The sequence below is a fragment of the Chinchilla lanigera genome, unplaced genomic scaffold, assembly GCF_000276665.1.
Source record: "Chinchilla lanigera isolate Chin_1 unplaced genomic scaffold, ChiLan1.0 scaffold00048, whole genome shotgun sequence".
NCBI lineage: Eukaryota > Metazoa > Chordata > Mammalia > Rodentia > Chinchillidae > Chinchilla > Chinchilla lanigera.
In genome coordinates this window covers 14,523,341-14,546,017 of record NW_004955449.1, presented here as the reverse complement: position 1 = coordinate 14,546,017, position 22,677 = coordinate 14,523,341, and the positions used below count along the sequence as shown (strand labels likewise).

Here is a 22,677-nt window from a genome sequence, read left to right as displayed (position 1 = left end):
ACCACTAGGATAGGCTAGCCCAATAGTCATTAAAGAGTTTTAAATTTTATTTATTTTTTTTATTTTGGTAGGAGTTTAAGCAATTGTACCAGTAAAATACTTTTTGCTCACACCTGCAACATTTGTATGTCTATAAATTATAATCATGTGCTTGCTTAGTAATAAGTTGTTTGCTTTGTAGGATACACAAAAATAGAAATAAAAGAATGAGACAAGTAAACATGATTAGAAATTTTAATAGTTTCTTTCTCTACTCAGAGATTACCTGTCTTCTACTTTGGAAACATCTCATTTAGACAGTAATCCAGAGGAAGAAAAATACAGCACTTTTTAAAAGAGGGTTTGCTGGTTTTTGGAGTGGTATGTGGATGAAAAATGGGCAGAGAGGTAAATTGTCAGGCAGATTGAGTGTAGGATGATTGGGGAGTAAACCAGAAAGCTTTCCCTGGCCATCTGTCTAAAAATGTTGGTGAGGTATCACAAATAAAACTCCTGAGGATTAAAGTGTCCCTATTAAATTGTCAGACCACTTCCTCTTAACTGATAATGCTCGACACTGTAGAATAGAGGGGAAAAGTACAGGTTATACACAGATATACAGAATGGCTTTAATTTAATTAAATTAATTTGTTTATTTGTTTATTTAGATACTGGGAATCGAACTCAGGACCTTGTGCTTGCCAGGCAGGCACTTATACCACTGAGCTATATCCCCAGCCCCTCAGAATATCTTTTAAACTTGAAAGAGATCAACTATTTGAAAGGAATAATTTGAATGGAGTGGTAAAGAAGCTAAACTAACCCTTTGGAAGTGAGAAAGTGGAAGAAAGATGAAGTTAGGGGTCTTATCATTGGTGAGTTATGGGTAGATAGAGGGTAGTGAGGAAAGAACTGTCCAGGAACTCTGAAAAGGCAGGAGCAGAGCTGGAGTGGGATGATGACTCTCTGTTCTGGAATATTTGCTGGTAAATAAATCTTAGTTCCCCCACATTTTCTAAAGATTGTCAAATTCTTTACCTGTTTATGGGTTCAGAAGGTCACATGGTAGAGATTACTGGGGTAAGCTGTCTTCTGCTTGTCTGGGAAGAGTCCCATTATGTAGCAGGACTGCATGGCAGAACCCGTTAGCCTTCCACACCAACAAATGGTGAGGAAAGTGAATTGACTTGGGATGAGGGATAGGGTTAGCTGATGGTCTATAGTTTGGTACTGGTGTTGGGGACTCAGTTCAACTACTGAAATAAAAGTTGACAATTTCAGGCAGATGTAGAATTCAAATTATTGTTTCTGTCTTTCTTGTTTTTTTGGTACTGGGAATTAAACTCAGGACCTTGCACTTGCCATGCAGGTGCTGGTTTTTTTTGCGGGGATGGGCACGGGACAAGGTCTCACGATATAGTTCAGGCTGACCTTGAACCCACTGTGTAACCTAGGCTGGCTTCAAACTCATGCTGAACTCATCCTGCCTCAGCCTCTGGAGTTCTGGGATTATAGACATGTCTTGAAATTATTGTTAATTGAAGAACTGAAAGCAAGCTGGAGAAATAAATGATAGATTGCCCAAACTGTCATTTTCATTTGAGAGTGTTTAAAACAATGTACTTGGAGCTGAAAAGCAGATGGAATTAGATCGCATTTCAATAGTGATGAGATTTCATGGGTTATTTATTGATAAAATATTTAAGTATTATTAGAGTATTTTTAGCATAAGCATTTCATAACACTTGAGAAGAGAGCCTCTGGAAGTAGGTGGGTCAGATGTTAAAGAACCAAAGGAAATAACAAATATGGACCTCTGCTAGTCACCTTGCATTCCTTCAGCAGCTTCTTGGATTATGGGCCGTGTATAGTCCTAGTCTATGGCAGTATTCAGTTCTGAAGACATTTTCTTAAACAAGAGTCATAAGTACATTCAGAAACCCCTAGTACTAAGTATTCCTAGCCTTAATTTTTGCTGAAAAGACCTAGTCACTTTTGTAATGAATTTGTTGATTATTTGTGGCTTAGGTGAGGAAAAACTGAGAAACTGTGATATGGTAGTTGGCAAATCTTCAAAGTGATAGAGGGAGAATAGAAACTGATAAAATAAGGATTTGGAAGCGCCTGCCTGGCAAGCTCAAGGTCGTGAGTTTGGTTCCTGGTACCAGAGAAAAACCAAAAAAAAAAAAAAAAAGGATTTGGGGTTGCTGGGTGTCCTTGAGAGAAGTGACCCCACTGAAAGAGTGAGTCAGGGGAAAGTTCTGCTGATGCCAGAAGTGTTACGCCCTGGGACCATGCAGCCTGCCCTTCCTCCCCCTTTGAATGAGAGGCCCAGAGAGGGCCTGGTCACACCATTGTTTGTATAGTAAAGAAGGATTTAGTATCCACACGTGGCTCTAATTTACAGATGACAATCTGCAAAGTCCCATTTCAAGGATAGGGGAAGGGGAAACATTCAGAAGTGTGTGGGTGTGGAAATGGGGGAGCTTTTAAAAATGGTCTGAATGACATTTGGCAGATCGTGTACTCACACCAGGTCTTAATTTCCCACCTAAAAATGCAAGAAAGACTTTCTGGAATAATCTCCTAAAGCTCCTGTTGGTTCTAGGTGAATGTGTTCAATTTGAATGATGACAATGAGAGGAAACATTTATCTAACAGGGCCTGCTATGTACATTCCAGGTGCTTCATGTGCCACAATTCCCTTAATCCTTCATTATTTCATTTGGTCTATAAATCACGCCATAAGGTAGGGATGTCACACTTTCCATTTCACAAGTGAGGGTGAGTAGTATGGACAGTTTGCTTAGCTACCAGGAACTAAGTGGCTGACCAGGGCTACACTGAGAAGTGGTCAGTGATTCCTTTTAAGTGTGGAATAAAATGAAAAAGTCAGTGTTTTGGGAATCACAGTTGTTCTGTTTTTGTATTTCTATTTTCTCACGAGTGACTTCAAAATACAATAAAACTTTTTAAAATAACAAGACCTTACATAGGAAATATTTTCTGTTTTCTTTTCCTGATTACTAAGCTTTGAGCTGGGGGCAATAAATGATATCAAGTTTTTCATGTCTGAATTCTGAACACGTTCTGGAGAAGAAAGACACACAGAATTGAGACTGCGCTTTGTTTGAACAAAAACTGGAGAATATGATTTAAATGTTTGTAAAAAAAGATTTCAATATGTGTTATCTTAGATCATAATTTTCTGTTGCAATAATAAAATACTTGAGACTGGGTAATTTATAAAGAATAGAAGTTTATTGCTGATAGTTCTGAAGGTTAAGAAGCTGAGAATATGGTTCCCACATCTGGTGGGCATCTGGTGAGTGCCTTCTTGTTGCATCATAATGTGGCAAAGGGCATCACATGGCAGAACAGACCAAGTATGCCAGCTGGGTCTCTGTTCCTCTTTGGAAAAAGCCTCTAGTGCCATCCTGGGGTCGTCACCCTCACAATTTTATCTAATCTGAAGTCCCAAAGGCCTCTCCTCCAAATAGCATTAAGATATGAATATGGGGATTAAATTTCCAATGCATGAACTTCAAGTCATAGGATGAGTCCTCAGTGGACTTCCTAGTACTGTACTGAATTTCATGATAGACTTGCCTGCTTGCTCAGTGGCAGTGCTGAACTGTCAGCGCTTCGTCCTGTGGAGCTGCCCTCATATGGCCAGAAGGTTTCCCAATCCTTTAGTGTGTGCTTCTGGAGGGAATTTGGCACTCAAAAAGAAGAAGCGGGGAGGGCAGAGCTGGGCTCCATCCCTAATGTCTGTTCCCAAGCTTTTCGGATTAAGAAGTCACTAGGGTTTCTAGGAAGTGACAGTGAGGGACCAGGAAAGAGGCCCAGATGGTGAGCTAGAGGGGTGCTCTCCTTATAAAGGCACAGAACTAGGCAGACCCTTGGCTTCCAGTATTAACTGTTATTCTGTTCTCAGTCATCATTCTGGATAAATCGCTTTCTTCTGCTTGATATACCAGCTTTTGTAAAAGTGAACTTGGATTAAAGAACAACACAGAACCCCTATGCTTACTGTTGCCAGAGCCAGTGCTGCTGTGGTTTCTATTTTAGTAGAAATCAAAGTAAAATATTCTGGCATATTTCATTTACTCAGTATTCCAAGGAAGTCACTGTGTGTGACTAATAGTGATATCTTTCGAATGCACTCCTTTGGAACCATAAAATTCCTTGATAGTTCCAGTTTTTGGGGAGAGATGATTAATACAAGATGTGATTTTAAAATATAGTGAAAGACACATTTTCATTCATTGTCCTCAAAATACTCCCTCTCACTTTGAACACACTCATCCATTGTTTTGGCACTTTGTGAAGCACTTCTGGAATTCCTTTTTGTGAGTGTCTTTTTATGGCTGCCTTAATGTCCTGAATAGATTCAAAATATTTACAGTAATTTCTGTTAAATAAAAGCATTAGAATGTGTCCTCATTCACCTATTCACTGGATCTGTGTTCAATTTTTGACTTTTCCCCAAAGTCAAAATGACTGCAAAAGATGAATGTTTAGAATCCATTCAAGATTCCAGGCAGCCAAGATTGGTGAACTAAAGACACTCATGAAAGAGGATTTCCAGAACTGCTTCAGGAAGTAGCAAGGCAAGGGAGAATATTTTGAGGGAATAATAGGAATGACTTTTCTACTGTAATACATTTTTATAAATTTAAACATTCACTATATTAATCACATTGCAAAGATAGAAGACTTTATGTAAACAGAAACTGCCCCCTTTTAATGTGGCCATTGAAGTTTCTGTCCTGAAGACACCAGTTTTAAACATCCTCTCCCCTCACGCACTCTTTTTTTTTTCTGATAGCAAAGGATACTTAGACCAAAAATTTTTGTCGGCAACTAGCTTGTCAATTTCTGAAGCAATATTTTTAGTCAACAACAAGTAAAACAAATTTGCCCAACTAAATTATTCATAAGAATTATAAAACTTGTCACTTAGAATGGATGTTGGTATATTCAGGTCACTTCGGAGGCTGTGGTTAAAAATAAAATGACCTAAATATATAGCTCTAGTTTCTTTCTTTCTTTTTTTTAGAGGGAAGCTTAAGCTTTTAATTTTTGTTTGACATTGGATTTTAATTCTGTTTCTATGGGGAATGTAAGTAGCTACTCTGTCAGTGTTCTAAATAAAGTCAAGTTCTTCTCTTCTTGTTGGTTTTTCATAGTATATGTAGCTCTTTTTTAAAGCAAAATTATATAATTTTATTTCCTTTTTGATATGTGAGGGGTATATGAATGGTAGAAAAACTAGAGAAGGTTGTGAGCAAGTGACTGGGCAAGAAAAACTGAAGACAATTTGTTAATTGTTCTGATCACTCCTTTTACATTTTAAAGAAAAGAGCAGTTGAAATATGAACTTGTCCCAATCTGCTTTGGGGGTAGTAACTAGAGCATAAAATGTTGAAGATCAATTATGTATTTAAGGAGATGAGGTAACAGGACATATTGAAGGCATATTTTTTTTTTTTTTTGTTTGCTGAACAAAGCAGGACAGTTACGTCATATTCCTGCGGTAAAATTATGTCCCGAGAGAGTGAGGGACAGAGAATAACACATCCTCACAGACCCAAACCTCACAGAGTATTCATGGGAATATTTATCAAACTCTCATTTGTCTGAAGTAAAAGAAAAAGTCCTATATTAAAAGTTGGCTCAGTTTTTTTTTTTTTTTCCTGGTTCTTGACAGATAAGCAGAGAACTTGCTATATTTGCTTTATACATACTTCTGTGGTTCCTAGCAGTATAAATTTGCAAGGCACTGTATGTTCCCTCTGCTGGTGTGGTGGTAAGCTCTTTTGCAGAAGAGGGCAGAATTTGTGATTTCTCCTGTAAGCTCACTGTGCAGGACTGCCTGCATAGCTGTTGGATTTGTGGGATGCTTATTTGAAGACTGTCCTATGTCTACTTGATAGAAGAGGTGCCTGATGAACCTGACCTGAGGACCAGTTTGTGTTGATTTGTGAGGTCACCTTTATCACTAAGTTGTTGTGCTAAAGTTGCTATACAGAGTGTCACAAACTGAATGCCTTACCAATGCAAAGTTAGCATCTCTGAGTTATGGAGGGTAAGAGTCCAAGATCAAGGACTGGGCAGGGTTGGTTCTTTCTGAGCCCCATTCTAAGATCCTCTTTCTGAGGATCTGTTCTAAGCCTCTCTTCTGGGCTTGAGGTGGGTATCTTTTTCTTGTGTCTTCCCTCTGTGCCTATCAGTCCCTGTGCTCAAATTTTCCCTTTTTATACAGATACCATTCCCACTGAGTTGGGGTGTACCCTAATGACCTCATTTTTACATATTACCTCTGTATAAATACTTTGTCTCAAAGTAAAGTCACATGCTAACTGGGCATTGGGATTTCATCATGAATTTGGAGAAGGGGCAAAATTTAACCCATAACAGCAGAGATCTAGTTTCTTTACAGTTTCTTTCTGTCTCCTACTTCATTGCTTCACTGCCCTGTTTAATAAATATTTGATAAATTTGTTGTTTGGTTTATATGCAGCTTGGACAGGAAGGCCAGACTCTCCTCCTCCTCTTCGTTTTCTGCCACACTGGGTTTATAGATAGGGCCCATTTCTTAGATGGCAGAAGTTTTGCCTGAGGCTGTTTTTCAGTGAATTTTAAAAACATTTATCTTCTCCCTGTTTGATCCTTGGAGTATAAAAATACTTGACATTTGATGTACACATTGGTTTTAAAGAGGACAAATTATAGACTTTGCCTATGATCTTTTCCCTTTTATGCTTTTTTGGAACACTTCTTTGTGCCTTCGAAGGGGAAAATGATTATTGTTTGAGGGTTTATTATATAGGACATACAGCCACCTGGGGATTTAAGTTTTAACTGTTAGGCAGCAGTGGAAATCAAGGTACCAGGTGGTTCTCACACCCAAGTTTGAGCTGGTATTCAGGATGTAATATTTACAACTATAATACTATAAATATTAAGATACTATACTGTATCACTTTGGATTTTTACTAATATTTAAAAATCTTTTATACCAAATAACATTTGTACCCAAAAGGCACATGTTTGTCTAAGGAATCCCTCAATATAGAGAAATATATCCTTGGAGCAAGGTGTAGATTGTAAAATACTCATAGGAGATGGCCCTCCCAATATTAGGAAATAAATACTTGCAGGGGATCCAAGTTGGAAGATTGTGAACACATACTAGATATACCTGTTTTGTGTGTCTCAGGTCAATTGCAGTTTTCAAAGTAATTTTAAGTTTATTTTCATTTTACCTGTAGGTGTTTTGTTTTTGTGAAAGATGCCTTAGAAAGTGGCAGCATGTAGAAATGTAAACTAAAGATCCTGATTTGGGATAGCTTGGGATATTCCCTTGCATGTGTTCATTTATACACTGCTTCTTTAGTGTGTAGGTGCATTTCAGTGTTTTTTTTGTATTTTTTTTAGATAGGGTTTTGCTATGTAATGTAGGTGGGCATAGAACTCTATGTAGCCCAGGCTGGTTCTGAACTTGTGGGAATCCTCCTGGCTCAGCCTCTCAAGTGCTAAAATTACAGGCATGTGCCACCATACCCAGCTCTATGTGCATTATGAATACTGTTATAATAGTGTGGATTAGAACCTTGTTATGTTTGCCTGGCATCGTACACTTCCAAGACAGACAGTTGCATGGTGCTTGGCAGGAAGCCTCCTGTTTTGTATATTTATTAAGTGAAAAGAGACAATGAGGAGTCTGAGAAGCATTTTATAATGAAGGAAAAAAAGAACCAACTGCTGTAGACAGGTATTAAAAGTTGATCTCGACAACCTCATACTGTATTTGTATATACTCATTCCCAGGAGGCTTCCAGATCCCAAAGAAAGGCCACTGTTGTGACACAGCTGTTAAAATAGTTAATATTGTTTTCCTCAAACTATTATGGGATTTGCATTATGTAGCTTCTGACAACAAGAATTTATACTACATTTGGGTGTCTTTGGGATCATTGAAACCTGAACTCTACCAAATAGCGGTTTGATTTATGTAAGCTAGAACAATTCTTTCACAATTTTGGAAAAATATATAAAATTTACATTCTCATTCTTCTGATTCTGACTAAATGTTCATATTTTTTTTGTAACCATCACAGTCACCTGTTTTGATTTTTTTCATCATCCTGAGGAGAAATCCTGCGCCCATGAAACCGTTAGCTTCCCATTCCCCTCCATCCAGTCTCTCTAACCTCTGTTCCTCTATCTGTCTCTATGAATTTGCTGATTCTGGGTACCTCAGACAGTGGAATCATGTGTTTGCCCCTTTGTGTCTTGTGGATCTAGTTATCCTTGAGTTATAGCTGTGCAGCTTTTGCCATACGCCGTTTTGTTTTTGACCATAAAATAATTTGGCAGATTAACTGTAGAATATTAAGGCTCTGGGACAGAAATTCGAAACTCTTTTATGCCTTGAGGGCCAGAAGGTGGTAACATGTAATATTTATAGAGCAGTTACTGTGTATCAGGCACTGCTCCAAGCACTTTGCAGGTAATAACACATTCACCCTCACAACAGTCTTGTGAGGCAGGGTATTAATAATACCCCGGCTTCACAGATGGGAAGCTGAAGCTCAGAAAGATGAATTACTTGCTTGAGATAATGGCATGGCTAGAATGTGGTAGAGCAGGGGTTTCAGCTCAGCAGTGGGCTGCAAAGCCAAAGCTCCTGCAAGCCCCTTTATTCTTCCTAGGTGCTCTGGGCTGGAAAAGGGAAGGGACAGAAGCCGAGCCAGCCCTGTAGTGAGCAGAAGGCGAATGACAGCCAGTCTGGCTCTTAGCCTTAAGGTTGGGGTTAAGGTGGGGAAATAGAGATTCTGTTCAGATACCCTCAGTATTACTAAGTGGAGATGCGGGCCTGATTCTTCTGGTGCTTCCAGTCTGCAAAGAAAGGTTAGAAATCCTTATTCATGTGTACTCTACCAATTTCTAAGTGTGGGAGACGTAATTCAGTTAAAACAAAGCATGTGGGCCAGAAGGCTTTGCTGTGGCTCAGATAGTTTGAGACCTTTGTTCGGAAGTTTCAGGATGACCTTTTTCTTATCCAGACCCTTCCGCAGTTTGCACCCCTGGGACACTTGTTATTCGCCATTGTTTGGACCCTGAGGCAGGGTCGTGCTGATCTTTGCTTCCCCAGCTGCAACTTTGATATAGCAATTTTCAGTAAATGTGTGCTGAGCGATGAGTCTTTATAGCAATCATGATTTCTTCCTGAGTGCTGCCAAGAGTTCACTGAAAGTCTAATTTAAAACAAAACAAAGCTAGTCGATTTTGAGAGGCTCATATCCTTTCATGTAGAGCTTCATAATTTATTGTTTCATTTTGGGCTCCTTTGATTTAACAATGCTGATTAAAATAGGACTTTAAAGTACTTTTTTTTTTCTTTAGAAAAAGTCTCACCAAAGAAATTCAAATACATGCCATGTATAACACGTACAAACCTAAACCTCCTTATTTTAATATCAGCTGCCAGCATTTATAATGTTAGGGTAAATCAGCACACAGTTGAGACCACCAAGACAGGCTGAGTTTAAGCAACGGGTGAGGACTTTATTGCAGACTGGGTGTGGCTGGGTCAAGGGCGAAGAAACCATTGTCCCTGAGCATGGGCCAAGAGCATGTTTTATAGGGGAGTTTAGGTAGGAAGTGGGGGCATTGCTGAAGCAGGTGCAAAATTTTGGGTCTCTGAGTAGGGTGTCTAGGGCTAGCTGATAGGGTGGGTATTGGGTATGGGTGCCTGCTGGCAGGCACAGCATGTCTCTTGCCATTTTTTGTGGGATCGGCTCTCTGCAGGTTGAGCTGTGTGGGGCAGCTGCTGGCTTCCTGTTAAACACCGTGCTTCTACAATTGTGAATAACAGGTATGCATGGGGAGTTTTTCTTTTCTAGCTGGGTGGGGGTCTAGTTTTCAGTGACATATAACATGCTTGCTGTGTGCTAACAACTGTATTAAGGGTTTCATACATCTTTTACTCTGGAGTTAATCACATACGAATTTGTAAATTTATATTGATTTTAGGATTGGAGGGATTTGAACATGTCTAGTTCAGTTTAATGACTTTGCTTATGAAGCTATTCAGGGCCATGCAACTTAAGAGACTCTTCCAGTGTCATATATCTGTTGTACCAGTGTACCCAGAACTCTTTGACACGCACACATCTACTGAGTGTATAGTCAGAGTCTCCTTTATTTTTTTCTGGTTTCTGGTTCAATAATTTTTTTTAGACACTACTGCTTCTTCTTTTGTCTTTCTATCATTGGTGGAAAGACAGGCTTTGTTAAACTGTAATAATATGTCATCACTCATACAAACAGCTCTGAACCTGTCTTACTTTTCTCCCATTGCGGAGACAAAGTACCTGATGCCCAAAATTAAGGAAGGAAAGATTTATTTAGCTCACAGTCTGTGGAGGTTTCAGTCTATATCAGCTGGTTCCAAGGCAGGGCAGTACATGGCAGAGGGCAACAGTTCTTGGTGTGGAAGACAGCAAAAGCAACAAGAGCATAAAAGGCAAGGGAGCAAGTCTCTTTTCCTCCATTATATTGTGAGCAGGCTACCCACCCTCGGGTGAGTGTAGCACTCACACCATGTCCATGCCCTCCTTTTTGCACAGGCTCAGGATTGTTTACAAAGTGAGGACCCTGGCCCCCTGCTGAGTCACTTACGTCAACTTATTTTTTAATTTTTTTTATTTTAAAGAGTAAGAGAAGGATAACAATGGGGGGGGGCTTACCAAATTACAGACAAGTGGTAGGAAATTATCAATGGTTATTGTTTTACATATTGTTATCTACAAGATAGTTTCTCAGGAAAACAAATAGACAAATAATAGTGAGTTTCAGACAAAAGAGGTAGGAGATTATCAATAGTTGTTGTACTCTACTTAGGTATCTTCGAAAGAAAATAAATAGAACTATACATGAGTGACCTATTGAATAATCATTAACTATTCTCAATGGTTGTTGTAGGAAACACATAATAATAAACATGCATCCATTTATGAAATAGGATAGGAACAATACAAACATTACAGAGTTATGGATAGATTAGTAGGAAAATATCAGTGACTGCTGTAATACATGTTGGTATGTTAAAAGTGGTTTCTCAGGAAGACAGAGATATGCAAGAAGGATCTAACAAGTAGTTACAGCCTAAGGGTTGTCAAAAATCAAGTGAGCCATCTGGGGCCAAAGCCATTTTTTGTAGCGTTTTCTCTCCAGCCTCCCATCACATTGGGACCCCACCACCAGTTAGTGTCCTCTCCCCAACTGTCAGCACAGGCAGCAGGAATCCTGTTGCAGACTTCTCCGGGGCTCCACCACAGCCTGTACTGTCAGGGGAAGAATGGTTTCCAGGGATTCTCTGCATGTATTGTGCAAGGTGCTCCTGGTTTACAGCTTCCAAGCAGCTCTCATGACCCCAGTCCACAGGACCTCTGACCCTTCGGGCTTAATCTGCATTCTCATGTTCTCTGAGTCCTTGTTCAGCAGCTGCTCCTCTGCTGACTCTAGACCTTTCTGGTTCTCAATGGCAGAAGCAAGAGTGGCCCATTGTATAGCATGTATTCCCAGGGGTTTTTCCATGTTTGAATGGTTCTCACACATCCATATGTGGGCATCTGCTGCCCGTGCATGGTGGGCCAATTGTGTCATTGTTTCTCTGTGTCATGATAGTTCTCAATTGAGCAGCGGCGGCCTGCCTGAAGGCCAGCACACAACAGCGCTCACGGGCGCATGGCTCCCCATGTGCCGGGAGCCCTCCCTCCGGGGGCCTACGAGGCAGGAAGTGAGCCAGCCGGAAGACAGGCACTCCCCGCCAGTTGCTTCCCGTGCGCCAGAGGCCCTCCCTCTGGTGGCCTACAAGGCAGGGAGCGAGCTGCTGGTCGGAAGACCGGCGCTCCCCGCCCGTGGCTCCCCATGCGCCAGGGGCCCTCCCTCCGGGGGCATACGAGGCAGGAAGTCCTTACGTCAACTTATAAACTTCTCAGGTTCACACAATGAACAACATCCTAGAATGGTAAGCGCATATCCTGTATACCCTAGGATATAGAACTGCTGACTTACCTAGTTAAGCTTTTAGACTTCTCAAGTTGACACAGTGTTTCAGCTATTACAGAGCCACTGATCATTGCAAGCTTTTTTTCTTTTTGGTACTAGAAATCTAACTCAGGACCTCACACTTGCCAGGGCAGGCGCTGTGCAACTGAACTTAATCCCTGGCCCCATGCAAGTGTATTTTAAATGGTTTGTATTTTAGTTCACACATGCTACTGTAACAAAATACCTGAGACTGGGTAATTTTCAAGAACAGAAATTTATACCTTGTGGTTCTGGAGGCTGAGAGGTCCAAGATCAAGGTTCCAGTCATCAGTGTCCAGTGAGGGCTGCTCTTTGCTTCCAAGATGGTGCTTTGTTGTTGCTGCCTTTTCACATAGTAAATGAGAGGGCAAAAGGGGCATTCAGATATGCCCTTCAATATCTTTTATAAGGCACTAGGGCCATGACTTAATCACTTTTCAACAGTGTATCAGTTAGGGTTCACTAGACCAACAGATAAATATATATGTGGTTATATTAAGGATTTACTAGTTATACTCACAATGGCTGCCTGTGGAATCAGGGGTGGAAGGTTGCAGAACGGCCATCTGTACCTGAAGACTCAGAGGATCCAACTGAAGGTCAAAGGCCTGGAACTCACTGCAGAGTCTGGTGGGAGTTTGTGTCAGAAAGCAGAAGAGTCTGTGTCAGAAGGCTGAAAAGTCTGCACTGGAAGCCTGAAGGAACTGGAGAGGAATGATTTAGTCCTCACTTTCTTTTTCTTTTTTTTTTGAGACAGGTTCAAATGTTTGGTCCGGCTTGCCTTAACTTTACTCTGTAGCCCAGGCTGCCCTTGAACTTGTGGTCTTTGCCTCTTGAGTGCTGGGGTTATAGCCATGCACTACTATATGGGGATTCCCATTTTTTCTGAATGGTGTAGTTTTTCTTTATCCTCAGGGGATTTAGTGCAAGATTCCCAGTGAATGCCTTAAACTGTTGGTAGTTCTAAACCCTGCATGTACTATACTTTTTGCTATACATGCTAATACATGTTTTATATATTATGGTACATTTATGCATGTATTATGCATGCTAATACATTTTTCCTATACATGCTGTAAGTTTGATTTATAAATTAAGCACAATAAGAAATTAACAGTAAAATAGAACCATCACAACAATATGTAGATGCCAAATAGTTGATATGACAGTTGAGACATGTACTGAGTGACTCACAGATGGTTAGTGTACACAGCATAGATACACTAGACAAAGGGATTATTCATCACTTGGGTGGGATATCACATGACTTTATCATACTTCTCAGAACTATATGCAATTTCAAACTTATTTGAATTATTTCTGGGGTTTTCCATTTACTGTTTTCAGGTTATGGTTGACTGAGAGTAACTGAAACTATATAAAGGAAAGCATTAGGTTAGGATGAAGTCTGTCATGTGATTTTGAGAGAGCTGTACATTCAAACCGTAGCATTTTGCTATTCCTGATGTGGATTTGGGTGATACAGTACATGGTTGTGAGGTGCCTGGGGTTTGTATTTTCTTGTGGTAAAGAGATCCAATCCCTTATCTCACTAGCACAGGAACCCTAAACTAAATGATCTGATCATTTTACAGATAATACCATAAATGAGAATGTAAGGGAAAATTGGATTTAAAACAGGCATTTAGCTGGGTGTGGTGATGCACGCCTGTAACCCCAGCACTTGGGAGGCTGAGGCAGGAGGATTGTTGTGAATTCGAGACCGTCCTGGGCTACAAAGTGAGCTCAAGGCCAGCCTGAACAGCATAGTGAGACCCTGTCTTAAAAAGACAAAAACCAAAAAAACCAAAACAGGCACTTGGAATGTGAGTGGCATAGTAATCAATACATTAGCCTGAAACGTGACCATTGGCTTCCCACTTTGGTAGCCATCGGTTTACTAAAGCTCTATTTCTAGTGGGGGGGGGGTGCGTGGAGGGCAGAGTTTGTATGCTTTTCACTCAGCTGAAAATCATTTAGACTTTTCTTTTTAAAAGTTATATTCCCAGTGACAAGAGTAACTTATTCTTTGGTAGACATTTTTAAAAACACAGTAAAGTAACTTAATTCAAAAATTCATGGCAGACATTTAAAATGAAATAGTATATTTAATTGTATTTAATAGAACACAACCTGCCCTCCCACCCCTGCGCATACTCACTGAAAATTGTTCTAAAGTTTTAAAAAAGTACAGATGCTTCTCAGCTCTTGATGAGTTTACATCCTAACAAACCCATCATATGTTAAAAATATTGTAAATTGAAAATGCAGTTAATACATCTAAGTTATTGAATGTGACAGCTTAGCCCAGCCTACCTTAAACATAACACATTAGCCCACAGTTGGGCGAAATCACTAAGACGAAGCCTATTGTATAATAGGGGTGAATATCTCATGTACACGTACAGATGGGCATTCTGTAAACATGATGGGATGCAGAAACACAAAGCACGATATCCCAGAGTGCTGACTGTGGAGTGTACGTTGTTGACCCTCATGATAGTGTGTCTGACTAGGAACTGGCGCATATTACCTCTGCCCAGCATTGGGAGAGAAAAGATACCACAGCACGTATTCCTAGCTTGGAAAAGGATCCACATGTAGAATTAAAGTAATGGTTTCCATTGAATGCAGATTGCTTGTGAATCATCAGGAAAAAAATCTTAAAGTCAGGGACCGTTTGTATATGATGAATCCAGTACAGGAATACAGGTTACTATTACTTCTAAGTAATAAAATATGGCTTCAGAGTAATGTCACATAAAAGACAAGTATAAACTGTATTGATTGGCATATAATGGAGAGAGTTTTTGATACAGGCTGTAAGTCATAGTTTGAGGGGGAACCTAGAGGGGGACAGCTGACAGTTTTCCAAGAGATATGAATGGGGAGATCAGTACCTTTTTTCATCATTTCAGAATTACGAAAGGAGAGAATTCTACTTTGAAACCTCAGATATGTGTTGTCTTACTTGCCCACAGCCACTTTGGGTAGTGTTCCTACTTACATCACTGAAGACTGATGGAAGGGTAGGGACTCTCTGAGTGTGACACCCTCTTTCTCACCTGGAGCGTTTAGTGGTCTGTTATGCAGGAGAGGTGGGTATTGCCTGGTGGTCTTGTTTTCTTATACATAGTTGTAACTTGGGAATTAAGCAGGAAAGTCCTCTAAGCAGACTGGAATGCACACTATATGTGTGGCATAGGCACTGACACACATGCATCTTTCTCCAAAGTGTGCATCGAGGGCTTTTTGTCTTTGACCCAGAGGTTTTTTAGAGTAAGAGAGTATGTGTTCAGAGTTTGTGCTTACAAAATGACAGAGTAGGGATTAGAAGTGGAAGAGGGCAGACATATTCAACTATGTAAGGATATCAGCCTGGAAAGAACATAGTCTGAAAGAGCACATCAACCTGAAAGATCCTCAGATCTCTTGGCAGGACAGTAACTGAGTTTTGCAATGGCTCCAGGCTATCCTGTGCATGTCCCAAATATTTATCAGGTGCATACTGTTAGGCCCTAGGCATTTAAATAAATTCTGGTTGCCAGGTGTGGTTGCACACACCTGTCATCCCAGCACTCAGGAGGCTGAGGCATGAGGATTGTTGTGAGTTCGAGGCCAGCCTGGGCTATATAAGTAAGTTGAAGGCCAGCCTCTTATACAGTGATATTAATGGGATGGAGTAAGGGCAGAGGAGAAATCACAGCCTCAGCTTTGGAGTGAAAGGAAAACACGAGGTCTTAGGGAGTGACTAGAAGTTGTTCAAGTGGAGTAAAAATATGTCCCGGTATATATAGAGGGATCTGTATATTTTACTAAAGTGGCTAGAATCTAGGCAGCAAATTTTGGAGAAAATTTTACACTATATGGGACAACCCAGAGCTTTTATAGTAATTATAGAAATTGTCAAACATATGGTGAGGCACATATTTAACCACCATATACAAACCAAAATGTTTAAATAGCAACATTTTGCCAATTTTATTTCACTAACCCTACAATTGGGGGGGTTGGAGCAATTTTTTTATTTGTATATTTGAAATAAACAGCAGTGTGTTTTGATATAATCACACACCACATAACAGTGTTTTGGTCTATCATAGGTTGCATATACCTGTGGTCGTCCCATAAGATTGTAACAGGGGTGAATTATTCCTTTTACCTAGTTATCTTTCACCTACTGTTGTGAAGTTGGTGTTTGTGGTGATCCTGATATAAATAAACCTGTGCTGCCAGTAGTATAAAAGTGCAACACATACAATTATCTACAGTAGATAATACTTGATAATAACTGTGTTATTGGCTTATGTATTTAATACTATGTGATACTTCATAGCGTTATTTTAGAGTGTGCTTCTTCTAATTATAAAAAAAATACTGTAAAACAATCCACTGTGTTATGCTATCAGCAGTTCTGTATATCTTGTGTTTACCACCTCACTTGATTGACCTACACATCTAGGTTTGTAAATGGACACTATGATGTTTGCATATAATGGTGAAATCACCTAATGATGCATTTTTAGAGCATGTGCGAAGAGTACCTCCATATCTACTTTCTTCCCAAATTCCAGTATAGAGGATAATACTGCTAACCATAGTCCTCATGTATGTTAGGTCTGTAGTCTTATTCATTTTCCTCATTCTTCCCCTAGCAATTTAAAGCACCTCCTACACATTGTGTAATATCATTCATAAATAACATCCATCACTGATGTAAAGATCCTGCCGTGCCATTGTCACACAGTAAAACAAGGCTTATTCCACAATACCCATCTAATACTCAGCCCATATGCAGTCTTACTCTATTGACACAGGTTTCATTATGTGTTAGCTTTCTATCACTATAGTGAACTAAACAACCAGGAGAAGAGCTTTATTTTGGCTCACAGTCTTGGAGATTTTATTGGAATATCCAGTGGTGCAATTATTCTGGGTTTATGGTGAAGCAGGTTGGAGTGTGAGGCAGAGCAAAACTGTTCACCTCATGGCCAGCAAGCAAAAAGGAGAAAGGGGAAGGGACTGGGGTCCCAGAGTCCCCTTCAAAGGCATGAGCCCAAAGACCTCCCACAAGGCCCTGCCCTTCAAAGGTTCTTCTATCTCCCAGTTACACTGCCTGGAGAAGCAAACCTTTATCTCATGGATGACTGTGGAATACTGAAGATCCAAACTATAGCACATTATTTAAAAGATTAATTTATTTAGCATACCTAATTTTTTCAGGATTATTAGGTGTATTGCATTCTAATATTATTTTTATTCCCTTCGTCATAAATATCATCCAGTTTATCTGGTGTTTCTTCAGATCAGTTTTATCATGAGACTGGCCCCGTAGAAGACAGTGCCTTGCATGTGTATGTGTGTGTGTGTGTGTGTGTGTGTGTGTGTGATAATACAGATTGAAAACCCAGGGCCTTTGTACTGAGCTATATTCTGAGCCCTTTTTCAAACTTTATTTTTTTTATTTTGGGGCTGGGTCTTGCTCGGTTTTCCAGACTGGGCTGGAACTTGTGATCCTCCTTCCTCGGCCTCTTGGAGTGTTGGGTTCATAGCGTGTGCACCACCACACCCATGCTTTGTATGTTGCTAATTTATCATACAGCAAGGCCTTTTTTGGAATTTGGAGAACTCTTAAATTCTGATAACTAGATTATAAGTGGCTCAGGGTACTCTGACCAGCCCCTTTGATTTTGCCTCAGTTTAGCTTTCAGTGTTTAGCTCAGAGTTGGGAGTGTGGAGTTTTTTCTACATCATACATACCTCCAGCCTTTGAAAGCCGTCCCCTAGGACACTCTTGCTTGGGCCACCTCAGGGCCCTCACTCCTATTTGTGGCAGCAGCCCACAGCCTCTGTGTGATCCATCAGGGGACCTAAGTTGCCCTTACTTTTGATGCTTTGTTAGACTACTTTAGCCTTCTTTTTTTCCCCTGCCCCTTCTCCATTCTTCCTTTACTGTACTCCAGCCCTTAATTATATGCTCTTCTCCATTGTTTATACTTTTCTTACATGCTGGTAATATGAAGCTATAGAAGGGAAGGAAATCAAAGCCAGTATCGTCTGAAGTCCTATGCCTATTTCCTTATATCTTAAGAAAATGTGGTTTAACCCTCCTCCCTGAGCAAGTGTGCACTATTGTTACTTGTAAGTACAGTATTGTACAATAGATCTCTAGAACTTTTTCTTTGTGAGTGACTAAAAATTTATACCCACTGAACAATTTTGCATTTTCTCTTCCTCACAACCTAGGGCAACCACCATTCTACCCTGATTCTCTGAGTTTGATTACTTTATCTAAGTGGAATCATGCTCTATGTTTCCTTCTGTACTGCCTTCTTTCACTTAAAATGTGCTCAGGGTTCATTCATGTTATAGTGTTTATGATGACTTCTGTCTTTTTAAAGGCTGAAAGTATGCCATTGTGTGGATATGCACATTATATTTATGCATTGTCAGTTGGTTCCATATCATGGTTATTGTGAACATTGCTGCAGTGATCCCGAGAATGCAACTCTGTCTTTGGGATCCTCATTTCTGTTCTTTCTGATAAATACTGAGAAATGAGATTGCTAGATTACCTTCCTGTTTAATGAAGATTTATAGTGCATTACCTTGGGTTATATGTAGCATACAGGGTGGGTCCTTTCCTGCCTACATTTATTGGGCAGCCACCCTCATGAGCAGCAGCGGGTACAGTCTGTGAATATTTACTGTGCTTTACTATAGGTAGGTAGTACTTTGTGCTTAATTAATGTCTTACTATTTTGGACCATCTCTTCAATAACTTTTAGAATTATTTTGGAGAGAAGGCAATCTCCCCTTCCAAAATAGAGATCTTTTATTTGCTGGTCACTTACAGCAGCTGCCTTTGAGGAAGTGTTGATTTTGTTTTTGATTTTTTTGACACTACATTATTTCTTCCCAGGAGTGAAAAAATTGCAGGGTTGGAATTTTCTGGATTGTTAACAAAATAAAAAAGCAAGGACATAAAACTAAAGTGGAGGAGGGGAATGGTGGGAATCTTTCTACAAAAGAATAGAAAGCAGAAAGTACTACAATTTTGTAGAAAAGAATAGTTATTACAAAAATAAGCATTGATCAGAACTTGAAAGTTGCTGTTCTTCATATTTTTCTGAAGTGTAAGACAGTTTATCCAGCTAGAATTTTTAATGTTGACTGATTTTCAAGGGTATTGATATATATGAACATATACATTTAGCTTTGTTAATAGGGATTTGAAGAATGACTTGATTTCCTAGAGAGAATTATCATAATTCTTTCATATTTGTAATTTTAGGAACTATTAGCTTTGAAGCTATTGATTAAAAGTCCTTATTCATTATCCTCCACCTAGGGAGGACACCACTGCAGCCGTTTCTCTGATTTTCTTCAGTTTTCACCTTAGAACTAGTGGACTAGGGTACAGTTTACCCAAAGCTTATGTGGGGATGTTGAATTCTCAGAGGGAAAAATGATGTCATTTCCTCTTGTTTTGTTATTGGGGTTTTACTTTTGACATTTTTTGGTGGGTAAGACCAAGATCTTGTGATCTTGTGTTCTGGCCAGAGGACCCTCAGCTTTTTGTGACCTGAGTCATTTCCTAATGAGGCCTAAGCTTTGGGCCTGGAACTTCCTGCCTAAGAGTGGGGATGCAGACCTGTTGTCTACAGCTGGGAGGAAGTCCATGTGCCAGGAGGGAAGGGCAGGGTCTTAAGGGCTGGTGGCATGGAACATCGTAGTCTAGGGTGGCTAGGACATCATAGGAGAATGACACAGGCACCCATGGTCACCTCAGGTCCCTGGAATATTGTCAAAAGCTAGATGGTGCCTCAGCCCCCAGGGATTTAGCAGCCCTTATCCAGAGAGGTCTCAGGCTCCTTATCAGAACTGAGCTAAAGAGTGGGTTAGGCCTGTGGATTGCAAGAGAAAGAAGCCAAGTTAGTAGCTCTAAGGTCAGAGTCAGTTAGGCAGCAAGAGCTAACTTTTTAAATATCCCAGAAATTCCCACTGGATTGAGCCAGCAAGGGGTGGGTGGGATGGAGGACCCATCCCTTGTTGTGGGGGAGGAAGGACTGTAGAAACTGACAACTGGCTAGGCCTGAAGGCCTGACTCCCACTCCCTTAACCAGAGAGGTGTGCAGTCTCCTGCTGGGTCATTTTGTCCTGCCTGTGAGTGAACAGCAGGGTCTGCAGTCTTTGGATGAGATTCAGAAGGAGGTGGGGGCATGGGGCATCCACAGGTGTAGTCCCTCAGCTCAAAGAAGTTTGTAATCTGGTGAGGAGCTTACTCACAAATGCCGAATTTAATAATGAGCTTGAAACAATACTGAGAATTATTTTTGTGAATGTAGAAGCAGATGTAGTTTTACATTCAGTGTAGACAAAAATTCTTCAAAGTGCAAATTATAACCTTATCTTACAGAACTACCGGTTAAATTCATTCCAATACTCTCTTCACTAAAAAGCTAAAGCAAACCAGTACTTTTGCATGCTGTTATTTATTAGGAGATAACTATGGAGTTACCTAATAACCAGTTCTCAGTAGACGAATAGCTGAAAATATTCGAGATTAGGTTGTTGAAGATCAAGGGAAAACTTACTTTCACCTGTGTAGTTCAGATAGGCACATGCAGCAGTACAAAACTTACTCCTTGGCACTGTATGCTATACAGATTAAATTCTGAGGTAACTGAAGCTTGCCCTGTTGGGCACAGAATCTTAACATATAAACCAATTTTATAAACCTTGAAAAAAAGCAGGAAGCAGACTCTAGAAACGTGTAGTAGGCTATTTTAAAACATACATGCTTAAGTGCATGCTGTTTTAAAACATTTAAATGCCTCCTAACCTTAGGTCCTAAGGCCCTAGGACTTCTGGACAGATGGAGGTGGCAGGGTCTACAGTCTTCAACTGTGATTCAGGAGGTAGGGGCGAAGGGCACCCAAAGATGCAGTTCCTCTGCTCAAAGAAGTTTGTAATCTGGTGTGGAGTTTACTCACAAATGCCATAAGAAAATGCGGGTGAGAATCCAGAGGAAAGATTCCAGGTCTGAATGGCAGTGCTGGGGGGTTGTGTACTTGCGCAAGTTTTTTGAGAAAGCTGACTGGTGTTAGGTAGTGCTGGAGACCACGTGAAGACTGCGCATGCAGTTGGGTGCTGAGCCCATTCCTATTTTCAGGACACTTGGGTCTAAGGGACCAAGGTTGGCCATCTGGACTTCTCTCCTGGATGTAGTGGCAGAGACCTACTGAAAGCAAAATAACCTTTTCTTGGTGCCCAGGGTCATTGAGAACCACTAGTTGTGCTGTTTTGAAGTGATTTGTTATGGTGTCCTTAGACACTTTGGGGATTGAAAGACTATTTAAACTATAGGCTACAGTGGTCTGTAATCTACTGTTTGGCATTTTATAAATTCTCTCCTGTTGTAATTTCTCAGGGCTGTCATTGTGCCTTGATCTGGCGGTCACCCTTGACCCTCTTAACTGATGGTGTCCTGAGAAACCAAATATTCCCTTCTGTTAGAGTTGTGTCTAAAAGAAAAGTCACATGGCTGGAGGGGAAGGCCTGGGAGAAGGGTTGGTAGAGATGGGGGGAGGTTGGAAATTCTCTTCTGAATTGTGTATGAACTGAGTCACAGATTTTGGCTGCTCTGAAAGTCTATTTTCTTTTTGGTTCCTAGCTGTTTTCTGGGTAAGATAGGGTTGCCCCCTTCTGGAGGCATCTCCAGTTTTTTCTTCTTTAGCAGATAAATCTTTTCTTTGACCCTTGACCAAATCAGTTTTGTTAGAGAAAAAGAGAAAATGAGTTTTCTCAGGGAAAATGAGAAGATGAATGGAGGGAAACCAAGGGCTGAGGCAAGGGCTTGTTCTGTCAGTGACCACTGTTCTCAAGAGCTAAGATATACTGAGCCCGGTGGGGCGGTGCTGACGTATGATGTAGGCCATGTCATTGAGAAGTACTGCGCAGTTGGGAGAGAGAGCTAACAGACCTGAACTCCTGCGTCGGGTGTGAGTACAGAGAAGAGTAATTTGAGATAGGAGTTTGGAGCTGGGATACTGGGACCCAAGTGCTATTTGAGTAAATGGCTACGCAGCCTGTGCTGAGGAGACCTATTGGAGCCTGGGAGGAGGAGGGCGGAGTTCAGGAAACAGTAGTTAGGAAGTGGGAGCGCTTAGGGAGAGATTGAGCAGCACATCTGAGGAGCCCACTTCGGGGGAAGAATTGCTGAGGGTTTGTGATGGCTCACAGGCTGTTGTGTTAAAATGCAGACTCATGGGCTACAGGTATGACGATGGCCTGTGGGCTGGGATGGTGTTTGTGAGTGGTTCCCATCATTCTGCTGCAGATGGGAAGCACTGGTAATGGAGGGATGAGGCAAAGTGGGTTAATTCCCAGGGGAGGCTGAGCTTGGGTCTCAAGCTAAACAGCCTGATCTTTGTTACAGAGGGACAGGTTAGAGAGAGCAGGGAGCCTTCAGGATTAAAGGCCCGTGGAAGTGGAAGCTGGAAGAGCAGTGAGCTGGGAGTCCCACCGCCTCACCCATAGTCACATGACAGACATGGTGGCCTCATAGGTTTTTTTTTTTTTTTTTTTTTT

General features: G+C 40.7%; 1 protein-coding gene across 9 annotated transcripts in view; it reads left to right on the top strand.

Annotated features, from left to right (window-relative positions):
- Tanc1 (tetratricopeptide repeat, ankyrin repeat and coiled-coil containing 1) overlaps positions 1-22,677 on the top strand; it is a 232,318-nt gene that overhangs the window by 39,993 nt on the left and 169,648 nt on the right. The window contains exon 1 of one of the 9 annotated variants that reach the window (XM_013518763.1): positions 15,157-15,182. The exons of the other annotated variants lie outside the window; for them this stretch is intronic. Coding sequence (XP_013374217.1) covers positions 15,172-15,182 — 11 coding nt within the window. The 5' untranslated portion in view covers positions 15,157-15,171. Of the gene's footprint in view, positions 1-15,156; positions 15,183-22,677 lie in introns of those variants that run through there. 9 annotated transcript variants of the gene reach the window in all.